The sequence below is a fragment of the Sebastes fasciatus genome, chromosome 6, assembly GCF_043250625.1.
Source record: "Sebastes fasciatus isolate fSebFas1 chromosome 6, fSebFas1.pri, whole genome shotgun sequence".
Taxonomy (NCBI): Eukaryota; Metazoa; Chordata; class Actinopteri; order Perciformes; family Sebastidae; genus Sebastes; species Sebastes fasciatus.
The window spans coordinates 14,153,195-14,173,452 of NC_133800.1; the positions used below are offsets into that span (position 1 = coordinate 14,153,195).

The window sequence follows — 20,258 nt, forward strand, 5'->3', positions numbered from 1 at the left end:
ATGACTGAACCTCAATATTGCTAACATCTTTTGGGGTGTTGGCTCTTTCATAAATATTAACACAAGAGAAACAACACAGAAAGTTGTTTCATAGGTAAGGCAGCCTTTAATAAAGACAAAAAAAGACATTTAACCCATAACAGAAAATATATTTTGTGATCCTAGTAGATTTAGGGCAAATGTACACATATGGGGTGTAATAAGTCCACGTTTAACTCCTCACTAACATATGAGAGTACACCAACGGCTGCAACTATTTTCATCATCGATTATTTTCTCGATTAATCGATTAGTTGTTTGGTCTATAAAATGGTGAAAAATGTCAATCAGTGTTTCCCAAAGCCCAAGATGACGTCCTCAAATGTCTTGTTTTCTCCACAACTGAAAGATATTGAGTTTACTGTCATAGAGAAGTAAAGCAAATATTCACATTTAAGAAGCTGGAATCAATGAATGTTGACTTCTTTTCATAAAAAAAATGCTTCAAACCGGTTATCAAAATAATTGGCGATTAATTTAACAGTTGACAACTAATCGCTCTACATCAAACCTGATGAAAAACCAGAGATGGACAGTATGCATGCTCTTGGCAGTGACATTATTATTCAGCAGTCTGACTTGAACTGGAACACTGCCTGTCTGCCTTTGACTTTACAGCTGATTTACAGATACTTATCGGCTGATGTTGAAGCTGCAACTGGTGATTTATTGTAGATTACAAATGCATTTTTTTACCCTCTAAACATTTAGTCAGTTTAATTTTAGTTGTGTGCCGTTATTGTCAGGCAATTTGACTCTTTAGTGGAAGTAATTTTATGAAACGGTGTTTAAGATTTTAAACGAATGTGTTGAATTTATCAGTGTGTAAAAAATGCTGACATTCAGTCAGCTTCCTTTAATTATTGAAAGGCACATATCAAATGTTATTATTTTTTCTACAGTCTTTTTTTAGGCTTTATTTTAACTTTATTTGATAGTGATGGCGGAGAGCTGACAGGAAATGAGGGGAGAGAGAGGTAATAAGCAACAAAAGTCCCCTTCCAGACTCGAAGAGGGGACGTTTTGCTTCCTTGGTGTGGTACAGCGTCTTAGACCCTCATAGACCACCAGGACACCTGTATAAAATATTCTTAAGGGTTGTTGTCTTTTAAATCCTCACTGATCAATCTTCTGACGATGACTAAAATGTAATTATTTTGGAATAAATTCAGGGACTTGAGAGAGGTAAAATACATATTGTATATGGAATAATTAGCAACAAATATAAAAGTAGGGATGCACCGATACCGATACCAGTTTGGATATCAGGCCGATACTGACTCAAATAGCTGGATCAGGTATCGGTGACAATGGGGCCAATCTATTTTTTTTTTTTTACCGAGTTTCGGGTATACAATTTATTATTTGAATAATAAATAACAATTCAGTAAATAGATATCTATGTCTTTATTTGTTAGGAAAGTAATGTTTAAGTCAGGCCTGATGTCTCCTTACACATAAAAGAATGATCCCAGTCACTTCCACAAAGTGAGACATCTTGCTTGTTAATTAAACACTGGTACTACTCGGTATTGGGAATATAAGAAAATCGAATATTGCGATATTATGTTTTGTGATACTGTATCGATTCTCAAAAACACTGTATCGATTCTTAATTAATATTTTACAGTTTAGTCAATACTGTATTTCACTTTCAGAGAGATGTGCCCTCTCAGTGTATTTGCCCTCTGAAAGTAGTGCTATGAAGTTGGAGTTTACAGGGACTGTGAAGAATGCAAATGCACATCCCATTGTTCTGATTGCATGAAAAAAGTTTTTATGCATATGGTGGTGTGTTCTTTATACTATGACAGTTTTCCTAAAATTAGATAAAAAAATCACAATATATCGCCTTATTACAGTATCACAATATATTGCAATATATTGCAATATATTAAATCGTAACCCCTGTATCGTGATATGTATTGTATCGCCAGATTCTTGCCAATACACAGCCCTATCGGCCGATACCCAAAGCCCAGGTATCGCTATTGGAATCCGGACTGAGATAGTCGGATCGGTGCATCCCTAGACTGAAGGCCCTTCACTATTATAGCCATGTAATGATCTTGGAAATCAATGTATCTAATTAGAGATATTTTTTTTGTTCCCAGCTGGACGCTGTATGTTTACCACATGACAAACATTATTTAATGACCTTAGGATTTAGCCAAATCATACATGCAACAGTGAGACGGTGAGGGTTTTTTCTTCTGCAACTGTTACAGCATGTTCCCTCTGTAGAGGTGAGATGGTTCTGCTTTTGTTTGTCTCTGAATCTTCTGACATGTGGTCCCAAAGCAGTGATATTTGAAAAGTACACATAATGTGTTTTTCACAACCCGTTCACACAGTTTTACTCCTTCACACAAGGGAGTTGCCCACAATCATCTCCTGTTGGCCCCTAAACGGGTCAAGTGCCCTTGCTCCAGTGCAGCTGAGGAAAAGAGGGAAGAGAGTGGTGCCTGTTTCTCTACTTTTAAAAACTACCATCACATCCCCCTCCCCTCCGTGTGCCATTTATCAACTGCAGACCTTCAGCAGTTCATTTTTTAATGTTGAACTCTAATTACATGGGTTTATTATGTCCCTTTGTCTTGTTGAAATGCTTCTGTTTATGCTTCCCTTTGTTAACAAATGAGCCTTCTGACACACACACTTGTATCTCCCGACAGCTACATCGCCAACCAGAGCAGCTTCTCCTCCATCAACGACAAAGACCTGTACTACTACAAGAATCTCAGGAACCTGTGAGTTTTTTATGGCTTATATTACCAAGACAAACACTTTGGCCCAGGGCAACCATTCAGAGCTGTTGCTAATAAAAGTGTTTTTATGTTATGCATTTTTATATTCTGTGGCTGTTCTTTTAACTACATCACATCTGTACACAATGGCCAATCTTAGGGTCCAAATACAAGCAGCATTTTATGGCAGAAAGAAGAAACATTTCACTACATTTTAATGATTTATAATCCACTATATGAAATATTGATTTACTTTGCTTTCATTGATAATCCTCCTTCTTTGTTTAAGGCAATATATTGTCCATGTCTGTTGCTTTGTTTATCGAACGATTTTGTAGTTACTGTGTTTTGCTATGGATCTGTATCTCATTTCATTTCTTAATCTAGTCTCTAATCTTCTCTACCAAGCAGCACTTTCTTGCAACATAATAATCACACTACCTAATTTCCCCGCCAATATCCCATTTGGTAGACAGATTAGCACAAAGCATGTTACACACTGCAAGTGCATATGTTTTTAAATGTGGTCGGACCCAGTGGGAATAAAACGAGTACTGTGTTTGAGCCACAATCATAGACAACTGTCCCACTTGTCCGACAAATACTTCACACACAATTACACTCTGTCTTCATACAAATATGATAATTTCACAGTTTTGATATGTCATTTGATATAAATGGTGAAATGAAAATCTGCGCTCAGTCATGTCAGATGAGATGAATCAGTCACAGAACATCTGTTAGACCAACTTTTTGTATCAGATAATGATGTCTTACAGCCTCACTTCAGCTGATGAAGGGCAGACACTCTCTGCACCTGGTTTTAACAACACTGAGTAATGTGCAGTCTGTAGCCTCGGAATATTAAAGGCACCTGACTCTTAAAACAGATTTTTGCACATGAAGAGGCTTTCTATTGAGACATCTGTTAAATTTACAAATGTGCAGGTGCTGGCGTTGCTCCATGGCAGACTTGTGAATATGCCTGAACAGTGGCTCACTAGAAAGATCTTAATTTGGGCCAATTTGCATTGACACCCCTGGATTAGACTGTATATATGAAGTGGACTGGTTTATGGACTGCCGTTTTGAAGCCTCGAGTTCGGCATTTTGGCCGTTGCCACCTTGGTTTTTGGCCGTCGCCATCTTGTTTTTTTGGCAATCAGAAGTGACATGAGAGGGTGGAGCTAAGTACAACCAAACGCTGAATAAGACATTTTTAACTGACCAAAATGTTACAATTAACTGCTGAAAACACACTGTGAAAGGGTTAAAGTTGTAAGACGAAAATACAGACAACACCCAGACCGTACAACGCCATGGCAGCTTTATGGCCTATTTGACTCTAAATGGGACCATCATTTACTAAATGAACATCATACTGTATTGAAGAAAACTTGAAACTATCAATTGAGACCATAAACTCATGTTTACAATGTTTACTGAGGTAATCAATCAAGTGAGAAGTAGGCTCATTTTCTTATAGACTTCTATACAATCAGACTTATTTTTGCAACCAGAGGAGTCGCCCCCTGCTGGCTGTTAGAAAGAAGTTTAAGGCACTTCCGCAAAGGCTTCACTTTTCAGAGTCTGGCGGTTCCCCACTGGTACAAACCTAAATTTAGTTTAACAGTTACGTTCGGGTACCATTACCTAAAGAAACAGGCAGGTTTACTGGTCTCACTGGAGAGAAACCGTTGTTATGTTAGTTATGTTCATGTCTGGCTAATGTTTCACCACTGCAACAGTGTATTTTGGTGTCTTATAAGTCTGTGTGACACAGTATAATAAATAAATCACAAATACATCCAGAGGATGTATATTATCTTTAGATAGATAGTTTTTGTTGGCATCATTCATTCGAATGGAACCTTAGCTGCAAACCAGATGAACTGATAAATGGATTCTTTCATAAAACAATGCTAATATCTCCCAATGTCAGTATTCAGATGCTGTATTTAGGATTAGCGATAAGGCAATAATAAGAACAGAATTTGGGTGGCCAGGTGGTGATTTTTCTGATGTGTATCCGTCTCTAGCATGACTTATTCGAATTTGCGACCAAATTCAGGAACCCGAATTCATGTTTTTTCTGTTGCTAATGTTGCGGTTGTTGATAATTGTTATGTTCAAGATGACGATGACAATGACGCTGTTGTATTTGTCTTTGTGTCAGAACGGTGACCAACAGCAGGCTAACATACATATCGAAGCTGGCCTTTCAAAACAACATCAAGATACAGTACCTGTAAGTTCACACTATCTATTCCTCGCTTTCTATTGACATGACAGCCACCGTGCACATTTATTTATCAACATTAATGAGTGAGTTGTTGGACTCCATTGAGGACAAACGTATTACCGTATAAAATGTATAGCCTTGTTTCAATTTCTTTCATTTGTTGTACTATTTAATTGTTGAAATTGATGAACAGGAAATGTATATAATAATGTAAAGAAGACTTATTTGTAACACTATCAAGAGAAAAAATAACCAGAAAGAAAGAACGAATCATCAGGTTCAGTCTGAATGGGATTTATAATGGATCAACATAATTAAAGTTTGATACTTATGATATTGATCAAATGTACCACTTACATTTAATGATAAATACAATTCAGGCTTTTTGGTGCATGTACAAATGTGTGTGTTTCTGTAACACAAATGTAATATTCTGTTGTGATTTTACAAATGCAATCTCCTTCCCTGATGTTGGACTTAATTTCCAGGAACCTGAAAGATAACAACCTGTCGTCGCTGTCCTGGAGGATATTCAAACACCTCAACATCTCTTATCTGTGAGTTCAGCTCAGCCTTCTCTATCAGTCTGTTCATATCCATCTATCTGTTCACGGCTCTCTCTCTGCTTTACCTCCCAGTTATCATCACAGTCTGTAGATAAACATATTCCTATAGCATCTGTGATGTCACCTATATATGTCTGATGTGATACTACCGCTGCCTGCAATCTTGGGATTTCCTGGAGCCAGAAAATCATTATTATTTTTATTTAGATTTAGATAAAAAAATGGTGGAGACTGAGATTAGCTGAAGTGGGCAAGCGGCAATTAACCACCAAGGCATTATTATATATATTGATTGGCTACGACAACTGTCAATAAAGTCAAAGATAACCTTGACTCAGTCTCCCATTACTAACAGGGCTTGACATTAAGCTTTTTCAGCTACTTGTCTGATAGCTAAAATTACTTGTCTGAAATGAAAAACGTGGGCCTATTAAAAAATAAATAAAATCAACAGGTATACAATTTAAACATTAATATGCTCTCCTCAAAGCCACCAGACCCCATTGACAAAAACAGTCATTTTACAACGCTGATCATTGTAAAACGCACTTTATTTAAACTCAACTGAAAGAAAATAAAACTCATCAAAACTGTCTTTCCACTGTTTCAACAATCACCAACTCAGCATTAGTAGTTTTAAATATGTATTATAAGCTGCTTAGAGCCAGTGTTAATAAGTTAAACAGGTCATAATTCCCTCTCTAATATTGCTGTGAAACCATCACAGCAATATTAACAACATGGATTTTAACACATCATGATAACATAGACTTAGCAAAAACTCATTATTTTACTGAATAGAGCTTGAATGCGTCAGAATGTAACTCAGTGCAACCTTCGTACGTTAGCTGTTAGTTCTTTTATTTGGCCGAGCAGGACTGTGCAGCCCACCGGCTGCTAACAGCGTTAACAACATTAACTAGCTCTCCTTCTGCCGATTTCAATACGGATTTGTTGTTCACAATGTAGCATTATCAGGAATTGCCGACGAGAAATCCTTAATGCCTGTCTCCCGATCGTAAAGTTTTACTGAATGTCGGCCGATAACAATCGGCTTCCGGTCCCTAAAGATCATTTAATTTTCACTTGCCTGATCGACTTGCGTATAATTTAGTTAGATGAGAAGATTGATACAACGCTCCTATCTGTCCATTGAATCTGTTTCCCCGTTTCCAGTCTTTACGCTAAGCTAAGCTAAGCTAAGCTAAGCTAAGCTAAGCTAACCGGCTGCTTGTGGTAGCTTCATATTTAACAAACAGACAAACGTTGTATCTGCTTAGTGCTCTGGCTAGCAAATAAACATATTTCCCAAAACTTTTGAACTATTTCAGTTACTCTCTTGCTCTACTACTCTCTGTTCTTGACGGTTCTTGACTTTGTGTGTGTGTGTGTGTGTGTGTGTGTGAGTAGGATCCTGACAGGGAACCCTCTGCACTGCTCCTGTGAGAACATGTGGATCAAGCTGTGGTTAGGAGAGGAAGCAGACACTCAGGAGCTGCGCTGCATTGAGGATGGAGGAGGACGCAAGCTGCTGTCCAAACTGATACTACCTAACTGTGGTGAGGACACACACACACACACACACACAGACAGAGAGAGAGTGAGAGAGAGAGAGAGAGAGAGAGAGAGAGAGAGAGAGAGAGAGAGACAAAGCTGGAAAAGACATCCACAAGCTGTAGCAGAGTGCAAAGTGTTGAAGCACCTGGAGGAAAACCGTGATCCTAATGGTTTCCTCTACAAAGATTGTTCCAAATCTTTGTTTTGATTGTGTGTTCTCATATGTTTTGCATACAGTATGTCTGACACATCTGTTTTTATGTGAGTGTATGTGTATGTGTTTGCATAAACGTGTTTGTGTATAAGTGCAGGGCATATACTGTATAAAACTTGTTATTGCAAGACAAGTGTGCTAAGTATTTTGTCGGTTCTCATGGGAGTTGTGTGGGGGATGAACAACTGGAGAAAGTGAAGTTTGTTGTTTCTGCAAAACCTACAAGAATAACTACACAAAGAATCAAATTCATGCATTAACTACAGCCACTGCAGTAATCAGTACCAGCTGAACTTCCACAGGCTACAGCGAGGATGCTGCACAAACTGTTTCACTGCTTAGCCTGTATATTGTAATTCCTCTAGACACTGTGCAGTGCAAAAAGCCACAATGTCTCACGCATGAACAAGCAAACAAATGACCAAATGAACGCATGCATGCACACTCAGAGCCCTGTTTTTATAGAGGGCTCTGCAGGGTGTCATTAAAAGGCCACCGACACTAAACAGGCTGACGTTATCTCTATGCTGTGGGGAGCTTTCTCATAGGATGCATAGATTAGCTGCCAGTTGGAGGAGAGCGAAATGTGTGACCTACAGAGTAGTGTTTGTGTGTGCTGTGTGACAGGTTATGTCATCTTATAGACTAGTTACAGTCATCTGCTCACAGGTGTAAAGAGGTCCCTGCACAGGACATTATAGAAGCTGGAAGATATTATACTGAGAGGGAGCGTTTGTGTGAACCAACACACAGATTACATCAGTGAGTTTCAAAGATGCCGAGTGGAGAAAATTAATTTATCACAATAAAATGAAGTGTTATAAAGACCATCTGCACTATGTCCTATGGCACCGTTGACCTGCTGTCACGCAGCACATTTCATTTCCTTTTTCTCTGAATCATCATGTTTAAGTCGTCTTGGAGGCAATTCTTTCTGGACTTAATACTCAACTGCAATAGCAATAATCACAATTTTATGAGCAATAAAAGACATTTTCCGCAGATTTAACTGCGAAAACTTGCATCTTTGTTGAAGTTGCAAAGAAACAACATTTAGTATTTCCATGAAGAATAATGTGTCTACAAACCAGACAGTCATTTACAATACATGTGTAATGTCAAGCTAACCGGCGAGCCTGCTGTCACTCCTAGACAGACTTCCACAGACCACAAACCTTTTATGTACTTGCTTATGGGGGTGTTTATCAAGCTTAAATGTATAAATGTCAGCAGTTAATTGAGGCTATATTCTTCCCTGCTTTTTAGCTTTTCATGAATCTCTCTCTATCTTGGACTCCCTTCTTTTCATAAACGGAGTCAGATTACATCTCGACCCGTCTGTCTGTCCAAACTCAGCCTGGATTTATAGTTTTTTTATAAGCGCAAATCTGTCTAAAAGTGACATACGGTAATAATTTAGAGCTTGAGCTTAACCCAAGCAACCAAATGAAACACAGATAGTTCCAGCCTTTTGGGCAATAAGCCCAGTCATATCCAGTTTGTTATCGTAAAGTGAGAACATAAAGGAATATTCGTGTCTGATTTGAATTTATAAAACACACAATAACAGCAGTCAGAAAAGCTTTATCGGTCTCAATTGAAATGTAATCCAATTTTCTCTCTTAATAAGCCAGAACATGAATCTGAAAGTATTTTTTTCCATCTGGTCAAAAATAGCTCAGGGCAGTCGGGACGCACAGGACACAAACAATAAGTTAGCATGCAGGAAGCTAACAATGTCATTGATAACTCCTATTGATCCGTCCCCTCTGCCTCCCTTCCATTAGCGGAGGTTATTTTTGGCATTAGCACAGTTACAGCAGGGCCCCTGGAGAGGTGGGCAGGGGACCCCCTGGCAGTGTGACATATGAGGAGGAGGTCCTGGTGGTGTAGGGGGGCCAAATGATGCCCCCGGGCTAACAATGATACACCAAACGTCCAAACTGCTGGCCTTTTGCTCTCTATGTCGTTTTTTCTTGTGCCTCCCCCTCTCTCAGACTGTCTTTCCTCCTCTTTCTTCCTCATGTTCCAGTTCTCTGTCTGCTTGCATGCATGGCTGTATGTCCTTCTGTCTGTCAGAACATTTCTGAGTGACATATGAGGAAGGCACAAAGCAGAGCAAGTGCCCAACGATGCCCTCGGGCTGACACTGATCTCTCAGGCCACCCACATATGTCTGTTTCTCTCTGTGGACTGGAGCTCCATCCAAAAGGCTGGCAAACACACACACTGTTCCCACTGCTGACCTATAGGCTGCACAACTTTACTAAAAAAACACTGATGTTACTGCAGTCCCATGCTACTGTAGTTGGACTGTGTCACTCTGTGTGGGGTTTAAACAGCTGCAGGTATTAAAATACTCCCACTCAGTTGTTTATTAATAGAATGATTAAAACAATAAAAAAAAACACTTTAAACTCCCCGCTCTTGTTTAATCCCCTTTAACAACTCTGTCTTAAGTTGTAAGATTACTTTAGGGTCATACTTGTTTATGTGAAAATTGAGACATTTAAGTTTTTTCTACCCTCATACTCATTACTCCTTAAGTTTATGTGCCTACAATGACCCAAATGTATACAAGTCATAAATGAAACCAGCTGTCCAGAGCAAAGGTGCTTATTTCCATTAGGGGTGCACCGATACCGATACCGGATCGAATACCGGGCCTATACTGACTCAAATAGCTGGATTGGGTATCGGGTACAATGGATCCAATTAATTCAATTCTATTCTATGTTAATGTACATTATATACTTGAATAGTAATTCCGCTTTAAATTTTGACCAATATTTTGCTGCATTATAAAGATTTACACTTGAATTGTAATTCCTGTTAATTTTGAAGATTTTTTACCAAGTTGCTGGTGTATGATTTATTATTTTAATAATAATGACAAAATTTAATTTGTATAAATAAAATTACAAAAAAATATTTATTTGTTACATTTTGTTTTACAAAGTTAAGAAAACAATGTTTAAGTCAAGCCTGATGTTGCCTTACATATAAAAAAAACAGTGACTTACATACACTGATATTGGATCAGTACTCAATATCGGCCGATACCCAAAGCCCAGGTATCTGTATCGGGACTTAAAAAGTCAGATCGATGCATCCCTAATTTCCCCATGTGCTGTGGGAATGACAGCAGATGGGTTACCAGACCTCTGCTGGTCACATCTAGGGCTGCAATTATTTTCATTGTCCATTAATTAATTAATCTGTCCATTATTTTCTCGATTAGTTGTTTGGTCTATAAAATGTCAGAAAATGGTGAAAAATGTTGATCAGTGTTTCCCAAAGCCCAAGATGACGTCCTCAAATGTCTTGTTTTGTCCACAACTCAAAGATATTCAGTTTACAGTCATAGAGGAGTAAAGAAACCAGAAAATACTCACATTTAAGAGACTTTTTTTTCTAAAAAAGTTACTCAAACCGATTATCATAATAGTTGGCGATTAATTTAATAGTTGGAAACGAATCAATTCATTTTTGCAGCTCAAGTCACATCACAGCGCTGGTGCTCTCTGTCTTCAACTGTCTGTCTGTCCATTTGCTTGTCTATCAGGTTTCATTTCCCTTTGTCATCCCCATTTCTTTTGATTATTGTTCAATTATTTCCTCTGCTCTCGTCTTTCCTTCGCTAACTTCTGTCTCCTAGGCTTATACGTGAATACACTAACTATATACTTGCATATACAGTATGTCTGTGTGTCAAACTCTCTGTATCTCTCTGCTCCTTTCTTTTGTGCAGTGTGCTCTTACAGTCGCATATATGTGAAACACAAATGCAGCACATAGGCACACACTTAAATGGCAGTACGGACCAACCAAAAAGCCCAGATGGCTCCTGTGTCTGTGGGCAGATGCTATTCACATGTGTGAATTTCCTATAAGGAGACCACTCACTTACTTGTTAGATAATCAGGAATTTATCAACAAGACACAAAAGCTGTAAAACTAAACTTAAATTCAACGCAGAAGTTAGAAAGCTCAAAGAAAATCAGCCCAGTGCAGATTGACAGAAACAGATTAGGATGGTATTCATGTCTTGCAGCCCTGATGTTTTATGAGGTCTTTCAAAAGGTAATGGACATGACGTTGAATGCTGCATTTGGCCTTTCTGCAGTCCTTTTTAGGCCACACTGCTGTCATTTAGCAGTGAGATTTTGCTAACAGAGGGATTCAGGAGGGTTTAAAACAGACAACAGCTTCAAAAACAAAAGAGCCTATCTGGTCAGAACAATTCAATAAATCATCTTTATGGGAAAGGGAAGAAAGTGACTGCTGAGAATTTGAAAAGGGAGGAAAAGTTGTTGTGCAAAGATGGAATACTGTGCAGTTTTTATTTTTCAATTCATCAGTGGACGACGAGAATGATGCATAGCTGGAACAGCTTAGTATCATGAGGAATTATGTATGACAGTTATGTGCCTCACGATTTATGTCCAATGCAAATGCAGGATGCAGTGTATCTTTTATGTAGAGAGGTGGAGAGTAAGGGAGTGAAAGTTGCGGTGATGGATGGGCGTGTCTGACTTTAGGAACTGAACCCTCCATGTTTATGCAAAATCGTCCAACATCAACGTTCTAGCACCTAACCGTGCTAACAGTGGAAACAAAGTCAAAACTGCTGACAGAGATAACCATGTTTACATGGGGGGGGGAACCGGAGGGTGGACGCTACGTTTCTGTGACAACGTCGTCGGTTGGGACGGCGTTATCAGCTGTAATCACTGTATGAGAGCAGTGCAGAGCAGTGCAGAGCAATGCAGAGCAGTGCAGAGCAGTGCAGAGCAGCGGCTGTGAGCTAGCCAGTGGAGTACGTTCACATGCACTAAAAGCAAGTGTGGCCGGCCCGGCAATGTCAACAAAGCATGGAGAAGCTCTGATTACAACACACACAGAGGGAGAGTGACTTCCTTATCTGCTCAGGTAGACATTACTCCTCTATATTTTTACATAGACAATAGTTGTTTGCTGCTATATTAATGCTCTGGATATTGTATAGAGAACCTTTAATCGGTTGTAAATACAAAATCACTTGCCACAACGACTGAAATGAAGCTTAAAGAGTGACAGATACAGAGGCGTATTGACAGATTTGAGGAAAATTTAAACCCACAAATGATCTGATGTCAGAGTCAGACAGTCAACTTGACTGACAACAGTTTTAGGCAAAAAATGAATAATCTATGACAGATTTTGGGTTTCAAAGCTGCTCAGCCAGTTCTGCCTCTTGTTCTCCTCCCTATTTCTCTGCCTCCTTTGAACAGAAATCACTTTGTGAATCCCTCTCATAATGCAGTGACAGTCTCCACTGTGTGCGAACAACAACAGAAAAATACAGAGGCAAACTCAGAGACGGATTTTGTGTTGTGTCACTTCCCAGCACATTTCCTTTTCTCCCTGTTGTGTATTTTGTGAAAGGTCACACTGCCTCCACTTGTGCGTGATGGCTTCCTCGCTTAACGGCAGCGGCTCAAACGCATGTGGTGTCCACACAGACAGCGTTGCTGCTGCGGTGCCGCTACTGCCAGCCCTGTCTTTCTACATTGACTTTGCCTTTGATAATGGCCATCAATAGTAGAATGTTTCATTTCATTTAATTAAAATTGGCATTTATATTCAGGTAGGCAGTGTGGTACAGGTGTACCTGAGCAGCGCATGTGTGTTGTGGAACTTCTTCTTGCTTTTCATTTTGGGCGCCCATTTCAACAGGTTAGCCACACAGCCTACGTGAGCAGCGTGGCTCATGGTACATGTCCACAGTCTTCGTCCTTTCCACGCTTCCCATTCATTGTCTACGTAAGCAGCCGTACAATGCATTCTGGTAGCGTGGCGGTGAGATTTAAGAGACGGGGCGTCCCGTTGGCCACTCCTCATTTGCATAAAGTTGAGGTCTAGGCTACTTTATGCAAATCAGGGTCGTCCAGTGCGACTCGCCGCCTCCGGAAACTCCAGAGGAACTAAACGTTGTCGATCCAAAATAAAGACAGATTCTGCAACAACCATTCACTATAGTTTCAATGTCTATTTTAATTGAGCACACACTTCTTAACCTCTTTCTGTCTAAACTAAATATAAATTAAATGAAACTATTACTACTACTAATGAAACTAAAGCTACTACTAATATTATTGATGGCCATTATCAAAGGCAAAGTCAATGTAGAAAGATGAGGCTGGCAGTAGCAGCGTCGCAGCAGCAATGCTGTCCGTGTGGACACCGCGCGGGTGTGAGTCGCAGCTGCTCAGCGAGGTAGCCGTCACGCACAGGTGGAGGTAGGCAATGTGGCTGAGGAGAAAGATTTCTCTCGCTCGTCTGCTTCTGCCTCTCATCAGAAATCACCACATCTCTGTGGTGGAAAGGATGGAGCCTACATAATAAAATGTGAACACTTCTGTAAACACCGATGTGGACGTGTCTATTGTGGTCCATAGCAAGAGCTGACAACAATGACACCTCCGACAATGAAGCTGAAGTGTACTGTGGTGTATTGTGCAGAGGCTTCAATCCACAGCGGATGTTTTGCTTTTAAATATGAGCTGTGAGCAGCTATTCAGCTCCAATCACCCAGGCATATCCCTGATGCTGTGCTTGTAATTCACAGCCCATTCATAGCACATACGCCTGGTGAATGAAGGTAATCTGAATTCAAGGAGTCAAGGAGTGCCAAGGACTGGCATATACTCTAAAACAAGGACACACCATGTCATAGACTGGTGAAAAAAACAAAAACAAAAAAAACGCTAGGAGGCAGATAGGCAAACTTTGACTGACTGAATGAATGAATGAAAATGTGGGTGAAATCATTTTTGGTTTCATGAGTTGCTTCCCAATTGAAACACTACACTACTTGTTATGCTAATGAAAAATAAAAAAGAAGCCTGGATTACCCTATCAATGCAAATCTAGAGTGACATTGTAATAAATTAAAGGAAAAACCGGAATAAGTGATACATGCAGATGCTTCCATAGTGCCCATGATGATTCACTTAAAGGGGACATGTTATTAAAAACTCACTTTTTCAGTTCTTGTGCTCATGCATTTGGGTATCAACCCACAAACTGTGAAATAAGACAACCCAGCTATTTTTTTGTGGCCTGCCTAGATCAGAAAACATGTGATTCAAAAAGTCATTCAGATTTGGCTCCCCTTCCTATGTCACATGCAGGCTCATTAGAATATAAAGCCCACAGCTTGAGAACTACCTTTGAAAGGTGCACCATATTTTTCTCTGGGCTTTTTTGGGATGAGGTCTTAGAGAGACAGACGCTTAAACGGAGTGTTTCAGACAGAGGGTGAATACAGGTATATTCAGACAGACAGTTTTTTTTAACATTAAAGCACGTAAAGGTGTAGAAACCCAAAATACAAGTATAAACCTGAAAATGAGCATGATATGTCCCCTGTAATGGTATTAATCCCACCACTAGAGTGCAGAGAGTTGGATAATCCTCAGTAGTATCTACAGGCATTAGCTGTTCTGGAGGCTGGTAGTGGTCCAGTACTTTACTAAGACACTTTATATGGTCGTGTCTAGAAGGTAACACTTGCAAAAACTTTCTCAAGACTTTTTGCCCAATGACCTATCCTAAACTTAACTATTCAAGATCAATGCCTAACCTTAACCATCTCGCGAGAGTTTTCCCAGATTGTGGGTTACCTTCTTGACACAACCACTTTATATTGGATTTTCCTTGAATTTGTCATCCACCTGCACTGTATTTCTCCTGGTAATACAGGTGTACATAAAGTGAGCAAAAAGATAAAGAGAATATGTTGACGTGAGCTCAGAAGCTGTTATGATTTCATTCGTTGTCCATGTTGGCTCAAAGATAAGCATGAAAGTTCATTCTTGACTTTGGAAATAGTCTGGCAAAACTATTCCAAACTCAAGGTCCACTTTCTTGCATTTTTCTGAGGATGCTTTCATATCAGGGACCCGGGCCCCAAGTACACTTGACCTAAAGTCCAGTTTGTTTGATTAGTGTGAACGCTCCGTACCGTACTCGGGCACGGTTCGTCGATCCGTACTCGATTCCACTTGAACAAGTGGTCTTGAGTATAGTTCATGTGTACTCGGGTACGGTTCGCATCAGCTGTGAAAGCCAACCGTACCGAAACACGGAAGTGGGCTGCTATTTAATGCTAGTAACGTTAGCAGTCAGCGAGTAGTTTTGAAAGGGCAGGCTTTTTTCTACGCCGCCGGTCTCCTCCGAAATCTGTATATGCGCGCTGCACGCGCCGATCTCATCCTCTGAACTGCACGGCCATGGGTGATAAAGCAGGAGGGCTGGCGGGAGGGCCCTTAAAATATAGACAATAGTTAGAAATGGTGTTGGGCGATGTTTGTTATTTTATTTAGCTAATTCAATGGTCTGCCTCCGAATAACGAGATTCGCTCAGCTGCTCAACGGGCAGAGAGAGAGAGAGGCAGCGGGGGAAACAACGTGCAGAGTCGGCATATTTTCACATCAAACTCAGTGAAATAAGAGTTTATTTAGACCAAAGTTGGTGATTGTTGGAAAGACTAACAACAACAGTTTTGGTGACTTTTATTTTGTTTCTGTCAAGTTTGAATGAAATGGTTATCTCAACATAAAAAAAAATACATGTGGATGATGACGCAGTATTCAGGTACAGAGCAACTTTACTAACTCATTGACAACAGAGCAAATTCCATTTGGTGGTGAAGATGGCTGAACGCCAGTAGGCGGGCCTTGAGTTGGGATTGTTTTGGCAAAAATCTAAATGGAAACACAGTTGACCAAACACTTCGTTTTAGTGCCTGGCTTCCTTTCTGTCATGGATGTTGTGCATTAGTCGGCTCACCCTCTGACTTGACTGCCAGTATTTTCCATATGTTTACAACTGGCTGCAGGTGGGCTGTAGAAAGGGGCCAAACGCTGAAGCACATAATAGTGAAATCTTTCCACGTAATGACTCATGTGTTGTCACTGACACAGGCTGGTCTGCCATGCTAATTACGGCGAGTTCCTCTTCAATCCTACTTGTTGATTCTGAACACAACCCGAGCCGCTAAAGGATTACAATCACACAGGATGTCACGGGTGGTTTGACTACCAAAGCTGTACTCGGAAATAATTGAACATGGAAATAATTTTCTATGTACTGACAGGTCATGACAACTGCACTCGCATCAAAACAGAGGAGGTTTCCAGTTTTATTCTGATGTCTAGGCACTGTGGGGTGTAGTTTTGTGTGTGTGTGTGTGTGACCTGCAGATGGCTGCAGAGTCAGTAGAAAGCTGATTTACCGAGAGCCTGTTAAGATATGTGGTTCTGATATGGCAGCTGGCCTGCCACCACTGAAATCACTGTTTTTTAGTGCGTCTCACGGTGATTGAGTGGGTTGCCGTAGTGATAAGTGGGTTGCCCTGGTGATAAGCATTCTGCCGACGGACAGAAGAGGTGGAAGAGGAGGGGTGGAGAAGGGGAGAGGAGAGGGTTCGATAAGGAATCTGTCCAGTTTTATCTGCAGTAACTGTCGACACCCATTTCTTCTCCTCTTCTTTTTGTTCTCCTCTTCTCTTGGTTCTCGTCTTGTCTCTGCTTCTTTTCTTTTTCTTCTCTTTGTCCTCGTCTCTTCTCCCCTTTTCTCTTCTCCTCTTCTTCTTCTTCACTTCTCTCATCTTGTATCCTCCTCTTTTTTCCTCTTCTTTTTGCTCTTGTTTTCTCTGATCTCCTCCTCTTCTCTTGTGTTCTTGTCTTTCTTCTCTTTGTTCTGGTCTCTTCTTTTCTCTCGTTGTTCTTGTTTTCTTTTCTCTTACCTTCTTCTCTTCTCTTGATTCTCGTCTTGTCTCCTCTTCGTTTTGTTCTCTTCTCTTCTGTCTTCATCAGGGATGTTATTGGACAGGGGATGAGGGTGGCAGGACTCTGATTGAGTCTGATTGGTCATACTCGGGTCACCTCCTGGTCAGCACTGTACACACACACATACATACAGTCACCAGTGTCTTTGCTTTGACTGAGGCTTCAGACTGTGTCCAATCAATTCAGTACTTGGGCTGCTGAAGACATGCACTAGTAATCAGTGTAACCATCACTGTGTTTGAACTCTGTCTCTTTGTCTGACTGTTTGATTGGGGTGAGTGTGCTTAAATGAAAGCGAGGGAGAGAGGGAAAGAAGGAGATTGAATTCAAGGTCTTTTCTTTGTGTATCTTTCTTTTCACTCTGTGGTAGTGGGTGTGTGTTTGCCTGCTCTTCCACTCTTATTGTCGAGGTTGTTACGTGCCTTGTGTTTCAACTGAAAAGACAAGAGTTGGCCATGAATCCTAAGTTTGCTTCCTCCCTTTTCTCTCTCCACATCTACACCCTCCTCCTCTGCTTCTCCTCCTTCCCACTCCCTGGTTGTGTGTAGAGGTTCCCATGGCAACGTTGAGCCCATCTAAAGTGACACTAATGGAGGGGAAGCACGTGGACCTTTCTTGTACGACCTCTGGCGTGCCCTCACCTCAGCTGATATGGAACATGGCGTTGGTCTCCAACTATGAGGTCAGGTCACAAACACGGAAACACAAACTCAGATATGTTTGGATTACGCATGTCATATCACATTAAGTATTAATGCTTTTTATTTATGAGCTCAGAGATATGTCGTCAATACACATGCAAACTCAGATGCAAACTTTTGGATTTGGTAATCAAAATAGTAAAAAGAGAAGGGGGTGGGGACCTGACCGGTGCCACTGTCAGTTATCGCACTCGCTTTGTGTTTGTGTTATACTAACTTGTTGCGAAGAAGGTTAAATAACGCTCCAAACTTGCGCTAAATTTTGGCGAGGGAAAACCGGCATGGCCATTTTCAAAGGGGTCCCTTGACAAAAAATGTGAGATTAATTTGTGATTAATCACAATTAATCATGGACAATCATGCGATTAATCGCGAGGAAATATTTTAATCGATTGATTAAATTGAAACATAATTCTTTCCGGAGATGATGATGGAAGTATTTAAGGAGTGAGCCATTTTGCTTCCTTCTCATCTCTGTTGAGAGTTGCACATGCGACATGAAGCGCAAGCAAACATTTCAATTATCCTGGAAACAGGAGTTCAGTTGGGTGGCGTTGAGGATGTGGGCGAAACTCAAACTATATAATGCGCTGTTTGCTGCAAGTCTGAAAGCAAGGTTGATAAAACATGACAGTTATATTAAAGTATTTTTTATTTTGCAAGTAAAAATTTACTTCGGACAAGTCGATTTTTGACCCACAAGTTAAAAAAAACATTAACGTTGAACCCTGATGTGATGATTTCACTGGTATGATAAGCTGAATCCAATGCTTCCCATGCTTTGTCAAATCCCTAACATTATGCAACTTGTACATCATCTGGGTTTGCTTAGATTTAAAGGCCAAATCTGATCAATATTTGTCAAGGCAGTTTCACATATCATCACCATTACAGACTTTTGGCCAAATACGGTAATCCTATGATCAAAAGCTATGTGGTCATGAGTTAAAAAAATCCCTTCTCTTGAATGTGTTCAGAAAATAGCCAAATCTTCATGCTGATATATGGATGTGTTTACTTGCAGATCGAGACATCAGGCCAGATTTCGGTGCTACGACTGTCCAACCTGTCGTCGCTGGACCACAACAGCAAGATCAGCTGCACAGCTGAGAACATCGTTGGAGAGAACGAGTCCTCGCTGCTGCTGGACATACTTTGTATGTTTGCCCACTTCCAAGCAGCCCTAATTCAATGTAGATTATTGTGTCAAAGTGTATCAGTGCAGTCTTTAAAACAGAGAATTAAAAGCTGGAGAAGACAACTGTTTTTGCATGCTTCAATAGTTTTACCTTTGAATTGCTCTTTGGTCTTATCTTACGTTCTGTCTTTACTGTTTGTATCTCACACTGTTGCTCTTAAACTCTCTATTCTCTCTACTATACTCAGTTCCTCCCAAAATCACTAAACTGAGTGATGCCATCCCTGACCATCACTGGTGCATCCCCTTCAGCGTGTCAGGTAAGACAGACATCCACATAATGTCCCTTAGTGACACTGGACATTTTCTGTGATTTGGCATCAAATACTACTGCCTACATCTTGAACAGTGTCACAGTACATATTTATCACAGCAATGACTACATAAGCAAAGAAGGTAAACTGATAATCAAAGAATCTGAAATCAATGAAGATCACAGTCTCTTGTATTGTCTTCATAACCTTTCTAGGAAACCCCGAGCCAAAGTTAGAATGGTTTCTGGATGGTGAAGCGGTGATGGAGGGGGTCTTCATCATGACCATGATCCATGACATCACAGAGAGAGAGTACCACGGCTGCCTGCAGCTGGACAGCCCCACACACCTCAACAATGGGCGCTACACGCTTTTCGCGAAAAACAAATATGGGACAGACCAAAAGGAGGTGGAGGCTCACTTCATGCGCAAACCCTGGAATGGTGAGAAGACACACTGCACAATGTTGTTTTTACAGTTAAGCTTTTACTTTCTTTAAAAAGTACAGAGCTGAAACAACTGGTCAATAAATTGATTAGTCAATCGACAGCAACTATTTTTCTTATCTATTAAAATATATATTTATATAATCAATCAAGCAAAAACCCCATATTTCAGCTACTCAAATGAGCCGATCTGCTGCTTCTTTTTTTCTTATATGATTTTAAAGTGAATATTGTTTGATTTTGGATTGTTGGGATTGAGGAAATTTTCCCACCGGTTAATAAACTTGTGACAACACCGGTGTTACCAATTACACCGGACATTTTACAAGAAAAGACGGCGCTCAATATCTGTAGAACGCTGACTTTGATCTTTACCGTCGGATGGCTGTGTGTTTAGTCTCTCCGGTCCAGCTTTCGCTGCATGTTTCCACCTGGAGCCACTGCACCGCGCACACGG

General features: G+C 40.3%; 1 protein-coding gene and 1 long non-coding RNA gene across 2 annotated transcripts in view; one reads left to right on the plus strand and one right to left on the minus strand.

The window, feature by feature from the left end:
* The window catches only part of ntrk2a (neurotrophic tyrosine kinase, receptor, type 2a), a 102,160-nt gene that overhangs the window by 1,803 nt on the left and 80,099 nt on the right, over nt 1-20,258 (plus strand). Inside the window, exons 2-9 of the mRNA XM_074637794.1 lie at nt 2,715-2,789; nt 4,963-5,034; nt 5,517-5,585; nt 7,005-7,153; nt 17,751-17,884; nt 18,928-19,060; nt 19,290-19,361; nt 19,571-19,798. Of these exons, the coding sequence (XP_074493895.1) occupies nt 2,715-2,789; nt 4,963-5,034; nt 5,517-5,585; nt 7,005-7,153; nt 17,751-17,884; nt 18,928-19,060; nt 19,290-19,361; nt 19,571-19,798 (932 nt within the window). The remainder of the gene's footprint in view (nt 1-2,714; nt 2,790-4,962; nt 5,035-5,516; nt 5,586-7,004; nt 7,154-17,750; nt 17,885-18,927; nt 19,061-19,289; nt 19,362-19,570; nt 19,799-20,258) is intronic.
* Nucleotides 15,527-15,740, minus strand: LOC141769087 (uncharacterized). The gene is made up of 2 exons (XR_012594256.1): nt 15,638-15,740; nt 15,527-15,604 (listed from the first exon to the last, which is right to left on the minus strand). It is a non-coding gene; the product is annotated as an uncharacterized LOC141769087 (long non-coding RNA).